Raw genomic sequence first — 17,867 nt, forward strand, 5'->3', positions numbered from 1 at the left:
TCCTGCACAGTGAAACCAACCAGGAACAGAACTATTGAATGGCAGAAAGAAAAGCCACAATGTTGTGGTTTGCTTTATTGCACATACATTTTTAATGAGGCGCTAAATAATGTTTATTCCATTCACACTGAAAACACAATAATAAAGAAATGTTTTTTGCTGCTTATGTAAAACAAGAATAAAAATGTCTTGCAGTCTTAGCATTAAAGTGTCTTGGCTGAAAATTGCTGTTAGGAATAAACTTCATAAAATTATGTCAAAGTTTATTAATGCAATCACTCAAGAATGAGTAAAATTATTGTGCTTTATTTTATCTCAATCGAAATGCCCACAGGTGAATTCTTTTCTTGGAGAGTAGCAGGAAAACCAAAGCAATAAATAAAATTAAACCATACTGTAAACATTCACATTATTTGTTTTTTGAAAAATGTCAAAATTCAAATGTAAAATCAGCACAAAATAACACATTTCATATAGTAAACAGAAGAAACAACATTTATAGGCATCACTCCAAACCATTGGCTTAGATTGTTTTGAGGTTGGTCTGCGCAATGTAACCCATCTGCTCAAATTGCACATCATATGTAGTGAGTTTAAGACAAGTGCCACCATGAAGCACACAAGTTGGCGAGGAGCTCCAACTTCTCACTCTTGGTCACAGCGATCTCTGTCTTTAGCCAACTGATAGGTGCTTCTTCCTGTTACCATCAACCGAAGTCCTCACGACTGAGGAATTGGGACCAAACGCATGAGATATTTTGGCCAATGAGAGGGACAATTTTCAGTAAAGCTGGAGTCATGCTCCAGTGAACAACCTTACGGCACAAGTCAGCAAACAACTGTTGCCCATGAGAAAGATGTCAGAAAACTGAATGTCAAGGCACTTCCCCATGTGAGGATCTTGTCTTTGAGTGACACAATGTGAGGCAACAAAGTAATTCAAATAAAATTAGATACTATAAGTATTAATCACTTGGCAACTCCAATTTTAGTCAACACTCTCTTTAAACATATGAACACAGTTTACATGATAGCTTTGGTGTTTCTGCTAACCTGGCAGGACCCCCTACCATCAGGTCAGACTATAATATTTTATATACATTTTTAAATATATATATATATATATATATATAATTTATTTATGATCAATCTCATATTAGATGCTTTACTAACAGGTCTGTAATTTCTCATTACTTTCCTGCATGTTCCTTAGACAAACTTTAAAGTTTTATGTTAATTGTTGCTAATATAATAATTTCATTTTTGCTCTTTACTTAATCAGTTAATAAGCAGCAAAAGCCAAAGCTGTTTTATCATGTCAGATAAACGTCATCATGAAACATTAGGTGCACCATGGTGCGTCTCATCAGTTAACACCTTGAATGAAATCTTAGATGGTTAAAGTATTCATGTGTACAACAGCTTTTTGCAATTTTGACTTTTTACATTCGGTTCTCAGAATGTATTTGAGTTTCATGCTCTGCTTCAATACAGGAATATGCCTATTTTGCCAACCACAGGGAGAATGAAGGGTGATGCTGGAACTCATAACCCCACACTGCAATAAGTCTATAAATTATGACGTGGCTTTTGAAATGGGACTGGTTTTAAGTCTGCTAGTCTATATGGCTGTAGACAGATCCTGGGTTGTTTTCATGACAAGAAATACCTTCTTAACAGAAATATGTCTAATGGCTGTGTGGCTGTTTATTGGAGAGACCGAAAAAGGATGTAGCTCATATATGCAGGAAACTCGAATGAGCTTCGTGGTAGTAAACACAGACAGGAAGGATGGTGTGACAGCCTCCTGGGAATAACATTTTGATAGCTACATTACTATAGTGCAGTTAAATCCTCATACATAAATTATGGATTGACTATGTGGAGAAAAATGAAACTTTACCAATCACTGCATGGCCTCGTAATATAATTTATTCTGATGAAAGTTGTTTAGAAAAACGGGCATCAGAGCAACAATGCTTGTCAGAACTGGGGCACAAATTACAACGTCTAACTGAATGTTGCCAGAATTTTAGTGTTAATTAAGAATTCCTGGCTGTGGTGATTTACAGACACACTGGGCTTACCATATAGCAATTTAAAGACCTCTGTTGGGTGCTGGTTTGTTAGGTCTCCAGGCTACAGCTCTCAGACCAAATTTATGTTAATTTTATCCTGTTAACTGAAAAATGGACACAACTCAAATTTCAGCTGGAGCCTGTGCTATCACTAGTTTCCTCTTTGATGGACTTGTGTCCATCGATGCCCCAAACATAACATCATCATTGTTTGGCAACTTTCAGCAGCATTTATGGCTGCCATGCTTGTTTTTTCTTTTTTGTTTTTTTTACAGATTTCTTCATTTAATACATATAATTGAGCTACAAGTCTAAAAACAGTTACAGGTAAGACTTGTGAAAATAAGGATATATTTCTTTGGATATATATATATATATATATATATATATATCATTGTTGTTTGTTCACTTCTATGTCTAATTCCCTTTTTTTAAATGCAAAGAATATACTTATCAGGAAATTATTAGTATTTATCAAGAAAACCTTGAAAAGTTATTGGAAAATTGCAGACCCATAAAATAAAATATCTTAATTAAAATGTCTTAATTTTCTGTGTTATTTTCATCACAATTGTTAAATTTTATTTGAAATTTTGTTTTGTCATGGAATAGTATTAAATTAAATTAAATAAAATACTTTTTCTTGTAAAATCTACTTATTTAGCTTCAAATCGTACACCAATAAATCTTTCATAGACCTATGAGGTGTGCAATGTGTAACAATAGTATCTAAAAAAAAAAACATTGTCTCACATAAGTAATTGATAGAGGTTAAACACTCTTCATTTTTACTAATTTTTGTTTTTTGCACCCTATCACTTCTCTGGTAACCATACATACAGTATTTTATACCATGCACAGGTTGTGCAAGAACTGGAGTTGCCAAGTTGCTGCCTCAGGTACTAAAGTGTGAGGTTAAAAACAAAACCAAGTGAAACCAAATAAGAATAAAAACTAAAACAGTACCCCACAAAGCTGCCTGCAAGTCAAGCTAATGTGTAGCATTGACTTGAGCTTTGATTTTCATACGCAGTAAATAGAACCAGGCGTTTTCACATAAAATACCCACAATTTCATTTGAACTATTTACAAACTCATAAATATATATGTATATATAGTCTACAGTAGGAATCATTTCCCCCCAAAAACAATCATACAAAAAAACAACAGACCATAAAAAACTCTGAACACAAATAAAATAGAATATTTCTATCAAAAAAAGAAGAAAATTAACCAGAATTAAAATGTTATTCGTATTCCTTTGGAGTCTATTCCTATGTTGATCTGTAGCAGTACATGTGATGTCAAGCCCTCGGGAGGTTTTTCAGACCTGAGTGTCTTCGGTCAGGTGCAGATCACAATAGCGCTGAGATCCCTGGGTGGGGCCGGGGCCCGAGGCCTGGCTCATGTAATCCTACACTGATCACACTGATTTTTTATTTATTTATTTTTTCAAAAACTGGGGGATAAGGATTGGCTGGGTAGTGGGGGATTCAAGGTCTAAGAAAGGGCAAAAAGGGTTAAAAGCTCACAGGTTGTTGTCGCCACCCTAAGATTCGGGGGACTGCTCTGACAGAGTGTTGAGCAGGTTTTTGTATGCTGGGGTGTTCAAGTAGCGGGGATACGAGTCTCTTTGCATTAGCGTGTAGATCTGCAACTGGGCATCGTCAAACGTGTGCAAGGTGGGCTCCGGCATGTTCCTGTTAATCACTTCGCGCACCCGGGAGTCAAGACTCACCTGGAAGTTGAGAAAAAAACAATGTCAGGAAGAACAGAATGTTCTGTTTTTGAGTGACAAACATGTGAGAAATTAGATTTTTAATTTTCTAATAAAAATTATGCATGAAGCAACCACCTCAGCTTTAGGCTATTATTTAATGCTAATGTAAGCCATAAGTGTTGTGTAGTTCATACAATAGGAAAATGTAAAATTCTGTTTCTCAATTAATAGACTGACCCCAATTTTTCTTCTTTTCTTATTTTTCTTTAGTATGAAGTAAAGGCAAAAAACAGAGTGGCATAGACGTGGCAATCATTTATGTAGATTTGTGCATAGTACATTACTTTCAGAGATTTTTTTAGCCTACTTCGTTTTGTCAGACAGATTCTTTTTAAGGAAAATTTTGAGTCTACAGGTCTGAGTGTGAAATTGAACTCACCTATCCAAAACGTGGTTAATCACAGCTCATTCGTGATTTTACACAGGAAGGGTATTAGTTTTTCATATAAGGTTGTTTGGACAGCTTTTCAGCCTGAATAAATACAATCGTCATTTGAAAACTGATTTTAGATTTGATCCGGTTATCTTTGTGTGATATAAAATTTTGTTTGATTAACTGAAGCATTTAAGTGACATAAAGCAAAAACTGAATCAATCAGTAAGGGGTCAAATAATTTTTTCTCAGCACTGGAGATTCTATTTAGTTACATTTAACAAAACAATGTTGTAACCTTTAAAATATGCAAAATGTTGCTTAGGACAAATTTTGCAAAATATAAAAGTACATATTCTTAAGTCACCCCTTTAAGATATCTTCATCTTATCTGTCACATATGTTGGCACATTTAAACATGTTTTATCATGGAAATTAAGTGTATTTTGTAAAACAAACTGTGAATCTTCATAAGTGCAAACAGAGAATCTGCAAAGTGTAGCATGAGATCAATTACTTCTACTAACTGCTCATTGCTGCAACATTTGAGCAGCACTTGGATAAAGTCTGCAACAGTGCTGTAAATATGTTGTCTCCGAGAGGCAATGCAGCAGCAATAGAATGTTTTGACAGGCCCATAAAATCTGTCAGCCTGGGTTAGCTGGAATTTAAACTGCATATACAGGTCCTTCTCAAAATATTAGCATATTGTGAAAAACTTCATTATTTTCCATAATGTAATGATGAAAATTTAACATTCATATATTTTAGATTCATTGCACACTAACTGAAATATTTCAGGTCTTTTATTGTCTTAATATGGATGATTTTGGCATACAGCTCATGAAAACCCAAAATTCCTATCTCACAAAATTAGCATATTTCATCCAACCAATAAAAGAAAAGTGTTTTTAAGACAAAAAACATCAACCTTCAAATAATCATGTACAGTTATGCACTCAATACTTGGTCGGGAATCCTTTTGCAGAAATGACTGCTTCAGTGCGGCGTGGCATGGAGGCAATCAGCCTGTGGCACTGCTGAGGTCTTATGGAGGCCCAGGATGCTTCGATAGCGGCCTTTAGCTCATCCAGAGTGTTGGGTCTTGAGTCTCTCAACGTTCTCTTCACAATATCCCACAGATTCTCTATGGGGTTCAGGTCAGGAGAGTTGGCAGGCCAATTGAGCACAGTGATACCATGGTCAGTAAACCATTTACCAGTGGTTTTGGCACTGTGAGCAGGTGCCAGGTCGTGCTGAAAAATGAAATCTTCATCTCCATAAAGCTTTTCAGCAGATGGAAGCATGAAGTGCTCCAAAATCTCCTGATAGCTAGCTGCATTGACCCTGCCCTTGATAAAACACAGTGGACCAACTCCAGCAGCTGACACGGCACCCCAGACCATCATTGACTGTGGGTACTTGACACTGGACTTCTGGCATTTTGGCATTTCCTTCTCCCCAGTCTTCCTCCAGACTCTGGCACCTTGATTTCCGAATGACATGCAGAATTTGCTTTCATCCGAAAAAAGTACTTTGGACCACTGAGCAACAGTCCAGTGCTGCTTCTCTGTAGCCCAGGTCAGGCACTTCTGCCGCTGTTTCTGGTTCAAAAGTGGCTTGACCTGGGGAATGCGGCACCTGTAGCCCATTTCCTGCACACGCCTGTGCACGGTGGCTCTGGATGTTTCTACTCCAGACTCAGTCCACTGCTTCCGCAGGTCCCCCAAGGTCTGGAATCGGCCCTTCTCCACAATCTTCCTCAGGGTCCGGTCACCTCTTCTCGTTGTGCAGCATTTTCTGTCACACGTTTTCCTTCCCACAGACTTCCCACTGAGGTGCCTTGATACAGCACTCTGGGAACAGCCTATTCATTCAGAAATTTCTTTCTGTGTCTTACCCTCTTGCTTGAGGGTGTCAATAGTGGCCTTCTGGACAGCAGTCAGGTCGGCAGTCTTACCCATGATTGGGGTTTTGAGTGATGAACCAGGCTGGGAGTTTTAAAGGCCTCAGGAATGTTTTGCAGGTGTTTAGAGTTAACTCGTTGATTCAGATGATTAGGTTCATAGCTCGTTTAGAGACCCTTTTAATGATATGCTAATTTTGTGAGATAGGAATTTTGGGTTTTCATGAGCTGTATGCCAAAATCATCCGTATTAAGACAATAAAAGACCTTAAATATTTCAGTTAGTGTACAATGAATCTAAAATATATGAATGTTAAATTTTCATCATTACATTATGGAAAATAATGAACTTTATCACAATATGCTAATATTTTGAGAAGGACCTGTACAACCACACAACACTCCCCACCTAAAACCCAAACCTATTCCTAAATTAATCTTTATAAATCTTTATAAAGCATGTGCCAAATGGTTACAGCTAAATACTATATGAAAAGGTACAGCTCACGTGTTTTTCTTAACAATTTCCAGAAGTTGGCAACCTTGTAGCATGTTCAATAAGTTCTGATTAAAATGTTAGTTCATTTATTGAATTAGTGTAACAGAGCAAGAGTTTAATTAAACACATGAGTATAGACATGATGTATGGAGAGCAGTTTCATTCAAAATTAAATAAATAAATAAATACTTCTGTGATAAATTATTAATAAATATTCCATGAAATAAATAAATATCCCCATGAAATAAAACTATATAAATATGTTAAAAGGAAATTTCATCTTATTTTATTTAATTAATTTAAAGATTTATTTAATTTACTTAAATATTTATTTAATTTACTTAACTATTTATTTATTTATTTACTTCATACTGCAGTTTTATTTCGTGACACTTATTTTGTAAAGCTACTTTATGTATTTCAGTGACTTTTACTTTTTAACCCCGTTTTTCATTTTAAGCTCTTTTTATTTCATGTTCTTATATTCAAATGAGGGGGCGGAGTTTTATCTGTGGGGCCGCACTGGGACAGCAGGGCCGAGCTCAATTCGTGGCAGTGGCCGGCAGAAGCATGCCGGAGCGAGTCAGGGGATTCTGCGAGGAATCCCCTGACTCGCTCTCCTAGCTCCGGCCGTAAAAGCCTGCCACGGCGGTTGCCGCTGTTTTTGTAGAAACCAATGCTGATTGTCGGCAAACGGGAACTCATTATTGTTATAGGCTGTTACTTTTAAATGACGATGTCTTTATTGGTTGTTATTTAATAAACAGCGTTAGACCCATGACATAAGGTGGCTGCGTTTACTTGGATGGAAAATAAATAGCACTATGTGTATGTATGACGTGCTGAAAGGATGACGAAGACTTATTGCACAAATAGCTTCCACAAAAACAGCAGGAACCGCCGTGGCAGGCTTTTACGGCCGGTCTGGCACCCTCTGGCATCCTTGCAGAATCCCCTGGCTCCCTCCGGCATGCTGTCTTCTAGAAAGCAGCGGCATGCTTCTGCACAGCCACGAATTGAGCTCGGTCCTGCTGTCCCAGCGCCGCCCCATAGATAAAACTCCACCCCTCATTTAAATATTAGAACATGAAATAAAAAGAGCTTAAAATGAAAAAGTAAAAGTCACTGAAATACGTTAAGTAGCTTTACACAATAAAAGTGTCACAAAATAAAACTGCATTATGAAATAAATAAATAAATATTTAAGTAAATTAAATAAATCTTAACATGAATTAAATAAAAGATGAAAGATGAACATTTCTTTTAACATAATTATTTTGTTTTATTTCATGGGGAAATTTATTTGTTTCATGGAATATTTATCAAGAATTTATCAATAGCAGTATTGATTTATTTATTTAATTTTGACTGAAACGACTCTCCATAATGATGGACGTTATTACCTGCAGTGTAGAGCAACATTTTGTGCAAATCTAAGCTAAGTGGCTGAAGGTTCACCACAGAAACAAGTGACATTGATATTCTCATTCAACTCAGACATCATAAGGTTTCGCCCTTCAAACAAACCATATCTTAACAAAAATAAATCAGTAGAAGTCCCACACCTCTTTCGGTGAGAGAATGGAGATGTAGTCCTCGTAGATGAGCCGGGCCTTCTCCTCGATCACACTTTTATTGGTCTCTTTGCTGAACTCCTCGCATGCGAGCCAAAACAGCATGTTCTCCTCACTAAACTCGGTACGAAGAAATTGGCGGAAAGAGTTCCTCCCCGCTGGACAGCACATCAGCTTATCAAACGACTGCCCCCATGTGCGCACCTCCTCCAGTGTGGGTTTCGGGCTGAAAAGAATATGAGAACATGGGAGCAAGACACTTTAACATCAGATAAAATGTTTTATTTGTCAGGCGTTGTTATTAAGAGATTTGGGCTGACCAGTCTTCACAGTCTGAGGTCCCTTCTTTGACGTCATATGATGCCTTTCGATTTCTTTCATCCCTGTCTTCATTCCTGTTGAAAACAGAGACAAAAACCTTGGCGAGAAATATCGATTTTACATCTATGGCCATGGAAATTATTTTGTATCTAGGTGGTACAAATGATCCCAACAATATAGATGGTTTCTTCATTCATCCCCAACATATATATGGCGTTACACTATACATCTACAGTATACCATAAAGTGCCAATAAGTTTATATACACTCACCATTGGCATGAATGTCGCATTCCTTATTTTTTCAGGGTGGTACGATGATAAAAGTTTGAATTTATTGCTGATTCTTTCAAATCCACACACATGTACATGCTGACTCAAATATTTGCATACACCCCCACATATATTTGGTTAAAAGTCCAATAGCAAGTTGAGGAGTATCCACAGTTTTTTCCATTATAAATACGTTTCTGACTGGATGTCTGACCACTCTTATTATTAGAAATTAGAGTTTATTTAAATTGATTTGTTTCAAAAAAAAAATACCTGGTTATAAAAAGGTATAGTTCACAAATATTTAGTTGGATTATACAAGTTCTGATGTTCCTTTGGGATCACTGTCCTGCTGGAACACCCAACTGCATCCACATTTAAATCATCTGTACATTTGAATGGGAAATAACAAACTTTGACATAGTCCACCTTTGTTCTTACCACATTGTGTAATGCATCAGTACTGCTGGTAGCTTAACACACACTTACAACCTCACGATGGTACCAGTACCATGCTGGATAGCTTGTACAGTATTTTTAGGGTTGAAAGCCTCACCCTGACTTCAGAGATGGTCACTGTAGGCATTTAGCTCAGTCTTCATTTGATCATAAATCATTTCACTAAAAGATATTTGGCTTGGGGTGCACAGTGGTGCAGTTATTAGCACTGTTGTTTTGTGGCAGGAAGACCCTGTGTTCAAATATTAACCTGCGCACAGTTTGTAAATTATCTCGTAAATGTGTAGGTTCTCTCCTGGTACTCCAGTTTCCCCCAACAATTACAATGCATGTTAAGTTAATTTGCCACTCTAAATTGCCCTTAGTGGTTTTCCTGGTGGGCAGCTGAAAACTTCAGTCGATCTCAAGGCTTTTGATTGGTGAGCTGAGTCTTCTTTCCTAGTGAGCACCCTCTCAGTGTATGGTGATGTAAAACCCACTTCACTGGCAGTAGAGCTAGTCTACATTGGGAAATAATTAATAAGTAGTAATTGCAATGTTGTTACATAATATAATGATTTTGTTCATAATCTTATTTCTTTTCCATCCTTACAATTTTCCCATCACTTTCTCTGAGGTATTGCATCTGTTTTTATGATACAAGGTTTTTATGATACAAGGTCCACTCAAAAAATACTGTTAAATGTTACTAGTCTGAAAACAGTTGGCGTGCTGCAAATATTTCTAATCAGCTTTAAAATATCTTCAGCCTTGAGATTCTTCCTTCTGTTGATATTTTAAGGGTCCTTATAAAGCTTTCATACCTACTTTGATACCATCTTTTTTTTATATTTAACCTTTATTTATGCTCACCGTAACAATAAAAATAATTGAAAACATTCAACTCTAATTAAATAGGCAAACAAAATATATGTGTTTTTAATCTTGTATTAACTTCTAGAATTGCTTACTTCCTGCCTTTTAGGTTATATGTATGCTGACATCTTGACCTGATCTCCCTGGAAGAAGAGGTGCTGTATCTCAGCAGCAATATCATTATTATTATTATTCACTTAAAAATACAGTTATGTGTGCATCAATGGCAGTTACAGATCATCCAACTGGCCAGATAAGTTATTTTATTATTATTGGCATGCACAATGAGAATTTGTGACACTTTCAATATAATGTTCAAATATTGCATCCAAATAGTCCTTTGCGATTGGTATATTGCGAAAGCTGATACTGCATTGAAGATTGTGATTCTAAGTATTGTGTAGCTCTGACGGGCAGTGAAACTGGTGTTCTAGCAGCTTCCAGTTTATGATAGGCTCAAGTTTTGGTGGCTTCTGGGTTGTTCCCGATCATCCAAAGCAAGTTGCTGACATTTAATAGTGACAGTATGGGCTAGATAGTTGAAACTTGAACATAATTGGATGTTTTAACAATCAGTTTTCACAGGTGTTTGAAAACCTGTAAAAAGTTAAATGGATAAAACAGGCTGACATCTAGCTTCTGGAATGGTTCTGACCTCAACATATTAAAAATGTATGGACCATGCTTAAAAGCTGGGCTGGTGCCAGGAAACCAACAAATTAAAATGAGCTGCATTATTTCTGATAAGATAAATGGTCTGACATCCAGCTAGAATGAAGCTAGAAGCCTGTTGATTTTTACCAAAGCCCGTAGCAGTTTCTCTGCAACTTGCTAAAGAGCATTTAACAAATTGTTTATGGGAATATATGTTTATATTTGAGCCTGTATACATAATTTAACCAGGTTTTTATTTGAGAAGGTCTGCAGTAAGTTGTGCAGCCAATTCTTATTTTTGAAATCCATTAATGTTGTATAAGCATTTAATCCTGAAAACAACAACAGCCCAAATGCATCATTAAAGGCCCAAAATTAAGGCTAATCATGCCGATGGTGAGCGATGTAAGCTGCTCACCAACAAAGTAGCATGACATAATTTCTTTGTCATCACCATATATCTGTCATTACGTCAAATGTCAAATGCGCAACATAGATATTTTGTTATGAGTATATATGTAGGATTGTAATAAATGATCTTTTATCAAGTCTTGTAATTAGGTGTTATAAAATGAAAGGAAGAAATTAAAAGCTGGTACAGTACCTGTCTCACAGCATTTGACAGAGTAACTTTGTTTTTACTGTACGTCTAAATATGCAAATACTAAAAGTAATTGAATAAAATGTGATCATTACTAATAATTTAAATTAATTCTGATTTTACTGTTCCAAATGCATCAATTGGAATATAAAGCTGCAGACAAGTGAAGAGCTTACACAGACGTGCACATGAAGATGACGTTCAGGCTTTCCTGAATGTAATGAGGATGCTGCTGCTACACTGACATCCACTGATCATATGCAAATTTGTCAAGAGTGTAAAACAGAACTGAGGCCTGCTTTTGAGACACACTCGCTCAGGCTGTGGCGTCTTGCATGCAGCAATGTCGGCCACGCTGCGCCTCAGCAAGTGAGTTCTCGGTTGGTGGAAGACCTACCAGGAGCAGCTACAGCAGCAGCACCAGCAGAAGCAACACGCGTTGGAGCCTCGCGGGTTGGCCTGGCTCGGCTGGTCCTGCTGGGTCGGTGCAGTTCCCCCCGCTGCCAACTCCTGCTGCACCGACATCTGCCTCTTTCGCATCTCCATCCGCTCTGATCCCATGGGCTACAGTCAGTGAGAGGTGGGGAGGGGGGAGTGGTTTGGAGTGTTGATGATAGGAATAATATGTAACTGAGATTTTATCTTGCAAGAAAAGCTCTTGGCCTGCAATGCATTACTGTGATGGAATTCAGTTCCTGTGTAACAAGTGTAGCAAGGGCAGCACTGGGTGTGATGCTGTAAACTGGCAGTAGAGAAGATGGTAGTGTGAAATTATGACATTCAACCCATTTTTGCCACCACTTTTAAAAGAAAAACAAATTTTTTAAACACTCATAAATACTTTTCTGATGGTTAATGAAGAGTGAAATTTATAGGATTAGGAAGAGTTTGTTTAGAAAGGTTTCTAAATAGCAAAAGTAAATGTGGCGATGATACCACCTTATTGTTAAAACTTCCCTGAACAGCAACTGAAATTTCATAAAACTTATGAAATATGACATATGAAAAAGCTGAAATTTAAGAGCACAATATCTCGTGGTCTGTTTAAAGTTTTAAGCTGAAAGAATGTGGGGCATTTAAGTTTGAAAAGTTTCAAAAAGTTTTTGAAGTATGCTGGATATTTTCTATTTGTTTCAATGAAACACATTTAAATGAACTGTAATCAAAATGTTCTGCTGTAAAGTCCACAGAAAAGCTGAAGGTTTTGATATTTAAATGGTTAAAATAGCACAAAGCTTGCAGATGTAAAAGATGTAAGAAGGCACCCATAATATCAAAGAATAAAGAGAGACAGGCTCACAATAGCATTTAAATAATACAGTGCACCTGATGTTATTTTACTAAATCGTGTGCTGGCGTGTACTGCTGGACACTGGAGGAATGCCATTTCCTCTGGTGCCGAAAGGGCTTTTGTTATTTTCTTCTTTTAAAGCTTCATTCATCAGTAATATTTCACTAAATCTCATTTCTAACCAGCTGTTTGTTCCCTACAGATTTATAACACATTGTTTTATCTTTTAAACGGCACACATTTTCCAAGGAACATTGTAAATGAATAAGTAAAAAGTGAGGAACAACGTGTTGAGTGAATAATAAATAATACTCATTTTCTGAATAAACAGAACAGTAAGTGCTTTTATTTGGACGAATCAGAATTTGTTAGTGTTATGACACTATAGCCTAAGAGCAAAAGAACTCAATGTTAACTCTTTTTACAACATTTGCATTTTGGTGTGAAAGATTGCTTGGAACCCATAGATATTGCTCCTTTTGTGATGTTACCGTGACAACCGGCCATTTGTATACTTACAGTAACTCAGAGGGGACAACATTAATCATTTACTATAATTATCTTCATCTACAGGCTTTCTTTCACCTATGATTAGCTGAGATAAAGACTGGTGAGACTCAATCCCCAAACCACGAGTACAAGTCAAGTCTAGAGTCTTTAGAGAGTAAGTCAGGTGCAGAATATAGTTGAGGATGGCACTCAAAAACATTTTATGTAGATGAAGCATTGAATGCATTTGGACAGTCTGCATGAGGACTGTGCCACAACTTGGCAAATTAAATAGTAAATTCCCCTCACATTTTTTGCATGTATTTCTCTTGTAAAGCCTGTGAGTTGGAAACCAGTGGTTTTTGGTTTAAATGATCCCACCTGCATGATCTGAAACTATACGTGGCCAGCTATCTTCCCTGATCAACTACAATTTTATAAAAAACATAATGATTTATAAAGAGTAGTGTATGGTTGTGCTATTATTGCAAAGCAATTATCTTAGTTTCAAATCTCTCCTCTTGGGAGCCCCCTGCTGGTACGGGGGACCCTAACCTGACACTGGCTTTGCTAATGCCTTGGGCCAGCTCTAGTTATATAGGCTACATTCATGGAGGCTACATGAGGCATTCCTCTTCTAATTGTGAGTATGGATATCTGGCCAATGCACAAGAATCCCGTCGGTTTACAGGCACAGACAGGCTTAGGCTCTTACAATGTGAGCTTATTCTAACAATGTGTCATCACCGGGTCAGACTCTGCCAAATCCTGTCAGATCATTTATGTAACAAAGCAGTCTCATCACCCGTACACTACCTGCCACAAGACACGATGCTTTAAAATATGTGTAAAGATTTTGGTATATGGTAGAGGGGTGGGGGTGGGGGTGCTGAAGGCGCAGCTTGCAGATCTATAACGCAGCATCGTTCTTTTACATCCCTTTCAATGAATACAACACCATTTAGCCATTTCTAAAATGGATCCGCGTTTTTCTCCCAGATACCCGAGCTGGCATCAGCCCTCAGACGTCGTGCGTCTTGCCAAAGGGTACATTTTTACGCATTAGGTATTTGGTGTACTTCAAAGCTGGCACAGTAGCACTACGCTAGGGTTTGACTCAACAGCTATATCGAGAATGGAACGGGGGGGTCATTTCCATTGAACGCATTAACCATGATAATTCAAACTAAACCAATGTTCTCCATCAAGCCTTGAAACGAGACCGTAGAATAAAATGTCCCCTTACCGATTTAGCAGCAGAAAATATAATATTAATAATAATGATAAAACAATGCACTGGTGAGTCGCGCATCACATCAGTTGAAAGTGCCCCCATGAAGAACCGTAGAGCTTCATCGCCCTGGACAACCACCGAAAAGATGCTGCCTAGATCTGTTAATGACATGCTGTTAAAGAAAAAAAAAAAAAAAACGACCTCAAACGCTCCAACCACAAAATGCCACCTGCAAAGATACAGCAGTTTACCTCCAGTACTTACAATTTCACCATGTATGCACCACGAGAAGAGGGAATTCTTTGCCTTGATTACATCCGATGGAACATAAGGCTTTTTTTCCTCTCCTCCGACCGGCTGCTTCAGGTCAGTACGCATGCGTCTCCTCTCCAACTCGTAGTAGCCCAGTGAAAAGAGTAAACCCGGACAGTATGGCACAGGTTAACAGTGCAGGTCCTTTAACATACAGGTCCTTCTCAAAATATTAGCATATTGTGATAAAGTTCATTATTTTCCATAATGTCATGATGAAAATTTAACATTCATATATTTTAGATTCATTGCACACTAACTGAAATATTTCAGGTCTTTTATTGTCTTAATACGGATGATTTTGGCATACAGCTCATGAAAACCCAAAATTCCTATCTCACAAAATTAGCATATTTCATCCGACCAATAAAAGAAAAGTGTTTTTAATACAAAAAACGTCAACCTTCAAATAATCATGTACAGTTATGCACTCAATACTTGGTCGGGAATCCTTTGGCAGAAATGACTGCTTCAATGCGGCGTGGCATGGAGGCAATCAGCCTGTGGCACTGCTGAGGTCTTATGGAGGCCCAGGATGCTTCGATAGTGGCCTTTAGCTCATCCAGAGTGTTGGGTCTTGAGTCTCTCAACGTTCTCTTCACAATATCCCACAGATTCTCTATGGGGTTCAGGTCAGGAGAGTTGGCAGGCCAATTCAGCACAGTGATACCATGGTCAGTAAACCATTTACCAGTGGTTTTGGCACTGTGAGCAGGTGCCAGGTCGTGCTGAAAAATGAAATCTTCATCTCCATAAAGCTTTTCAGCAGATGGAAGCATGAAGTGATCCTGCCACACTTTTTCCTTCCCACAGACTTCCCACTGAGGTGCCTTGATACAGCACTCTGGGAACAGCCTATTCGTTCAGAAATTTCTTTCTGTGTCTTACTCTCTTGCTTGAGGGTGTCAATAGTGGCCTTCTGGACAGCAGTCAGGTCGGCAGTCTTACCCATGATTGGGGTTTTGAGTGATGAACCAGGCTGGGAGTTTTAAAGGCCTCAGGAATCTTTTGCAGGTGTTTAGAGTTAACTCGTTGATTCAGATGATGAGGTTCATAGCTCGTTTAGAGACCCTTTTAATGATATGCTAATTTTGTGAGATAGGAATTTTGGGTTTTCATGAGCTGTATGCCAAAATCATCCGTATTAAGACAATAAAAGACCTGAAATATTTCAGTTAGTGTGCAATGAATCTAAAATATATGAATGTTAAATTTTCATCATGACATTATGGAAAATAATGAACTTTATCACAATATGCTAATATTTTGAGAAGGACCTGTATATGACCGAATGTTACAAACACCATCTGCTAGTGTCAAATTATAATAAGCTGGTCCAGCTCTACACTAAGTAAATTAGGATATTATCGAAAAAGTAATTTCTTTCTGTAATTCAAATCAAAAGGTGAAACTCATTACACAGAGTGATACATTTCAAGCTCTTATTTCTGCTCATTTTAATGAAATGAAACTTACAGCTAATGAAAACCCAAAATATATATATATATTTTTTTAGAAAATAACGTTACATAAAACCAAAAAGAAAGGCGGTTTGTAATGTAGAAATGTCATGTAGCCATGTTATGGCCTACACAATCAAGGTAAAGACAACTGACTTTACAGTAGTCCACAAGTCAGTCCCCGTCAGCTTCCACAAAGAGGAAAAACCACAAAAGGCCATTGTTAAAGAAGCTAACTGTTCACACAATGCCATTTCCATGCAACATAATGGAAAGTTCAGTGGAAGGAAATACTAAACTGTTCCTCTTATCCGAGATAGGGACACGGAGTTACAGATGTAGGAGAGAAATCTAGCCCTCTCCCCAACAACACAAACATAAAATGTGTGTATGAAGAGTTTCTTCACAGCTAATAAAAATCCAAAGCTAAGCTTTTTAGAAAAATACAATGATACATAAGAGCTAGAAAAAATAAAAATATTTTGAATTTAGAAATTGTGTACTCTGGAAAGGTCATAACCTACACAATCATGTGGAAGACTGTTGATTTGACAGTTGTCCAGCAAACAGTCCTTGACAGCCTAGAGAAGAAGGGCAAGCAACAAAAAGATTTTGCTATCGAAGTTGACTGTTCATAGAATCATGTATCCAAACATATTAATGCCAAATCAAGTAGAGCAAAAGACTCCATGCATTGTTTTCTGCTTAACCAAAATTGGGGGATAACAGGTAAAATGTCATGAAGGTGCCATGTGAGTCCAGTGGCATGCGACAGTGGGAACCTAGTTGTGCTGATTTCTGACATCATAATCTGGCTTCCAGTAATGGAACCCAAAATCCATCACACACAAGCTTTGTGTAGATATTGATTTCATTTTCCAACAGGACTCCATACTTGCCCACACTGCCAAAAAGTACTAACACCTGGTTAATCATCATGGTAACCTGTGCTTTGGTGTCCAACAAACTTGGCCAGCAGATCAGAGACAACAATGCAGGTGAGCTGAAAGCCGTTATTAAAGCGGTTCAGGATTTCTTCACACCTCAGAAGAGTCACATAAATATCTGAGATTTATCTCTCTGTGCGTGATGAATCAAAATATGTAAAATTTTATCTTGTGAATGGATTAACATGCAAGTTTCTTCTTTCTGTTTTCAGTAGTTCAATTCAAAACATGAAACTTAAATGTTATTCAATAAAAAAAACTGAATCTAAGTAATATCTAAGTTTCATGTTTTTTTTATTGAAATGTAGCAATAAATGAATTTTTCAATGATATTCCATTTTTTTGTGATACGCTTATAGCACAATGAAAGAACGTTTTATGATATTAAATAACTTACCTCAACTTTTAGGAGAGAAGAGATGTAGAAAATAACAATACAGGCCAAATTAACCCTAAAGCTCTCTTAAGTAAATACTATTTAGAGTATATTTTGAAAATATCCAATTTAGAAAATACATCGGCATTTTTTTTCTTTAAGCCTTCAGCCTTTGCCTGCAGTCGCTGTCTGTGGTACTGAAAACATACAGCTTCCGGAATGTACTGTAATTCAGTCTACTGGGTCACTTTAAACTTTTTAGATACTTCCTAATCACACAATTGTATAGTTACATGTCTACACATCCAGTATTTCATGAACACAACCCTGTACAGAACTGTGGTTAAAAGTGTGTTGATACACTGCATACTCAGCATGTCACTCAA

The 17,867-nt window shown here is 37.3% G+C and overlaps 1 protein-coding gene across 4 annotated transcripts in view; it reads right to left on the bottom strand.

Moving 5' to 3' along the window:
- Positions 1 to 290: 290 nt before the first annotated feature.
- rgs20 (regulator of G protein signaling 20) overlaps positions 291 to 17,867 on the bottom strand; it is a 28,954-nt gene continuing 11,377 nt past the window's right edge. For 3 of the 4 annotated variants that reach the window (XM_047367768.1, XM_047367767.1, XM_047367769.1), the window contains exons 2-5: positions 11,770 to 11,936; positions 8,531 to 8,605; positions 8,202 to 8,436; positions 291 to 3,816 (exon numbers count right to left, since the gene is read on the bottom strand). In XM_047367768.1, the coding sequence (XP_047223724.1) occupies positions 3,628 to 3,816; positions 8,202 to 8,436; positions 8,531 to 8,605; positions 11,770 to 11,933 (663 nt within the window). In that variant the 5' untranslated portion in view covers positions 11,934 to 11,936 and the 3' untranslated portion in view covers positions 291 to 3,627. Of the gene's footprint in view, positions 3,817 to 8,201; positions 8,437 to 8,530; positions 8,606 to 11,769; positions 11,937 to 14,650; positions 14,780 to 17,867 lie in introns of all 4 variants that reach the window. The other variant, XM_047367766.1, reaches the window with a different exon arrangement.

The sequence above is a fragment of the Girardinichthys multiradiatus genome, chromosome 6, assembly GCF_021462225.1.
Source record: "Girardinichthys multiradiatus isolate DD_20200921_A chromosome 6, DD_fGirMul_XY1, whole genome shotgun sequence".
In the NCBI taxonomy this organism is placed as follows: domain Eukaryota; kingdom Metazoa; phylum Chordata; class Actinopteri; order Cyprinodontiformes; family Goodeidae; genus Girardinichthys; species Girardinichthys multiradiatus.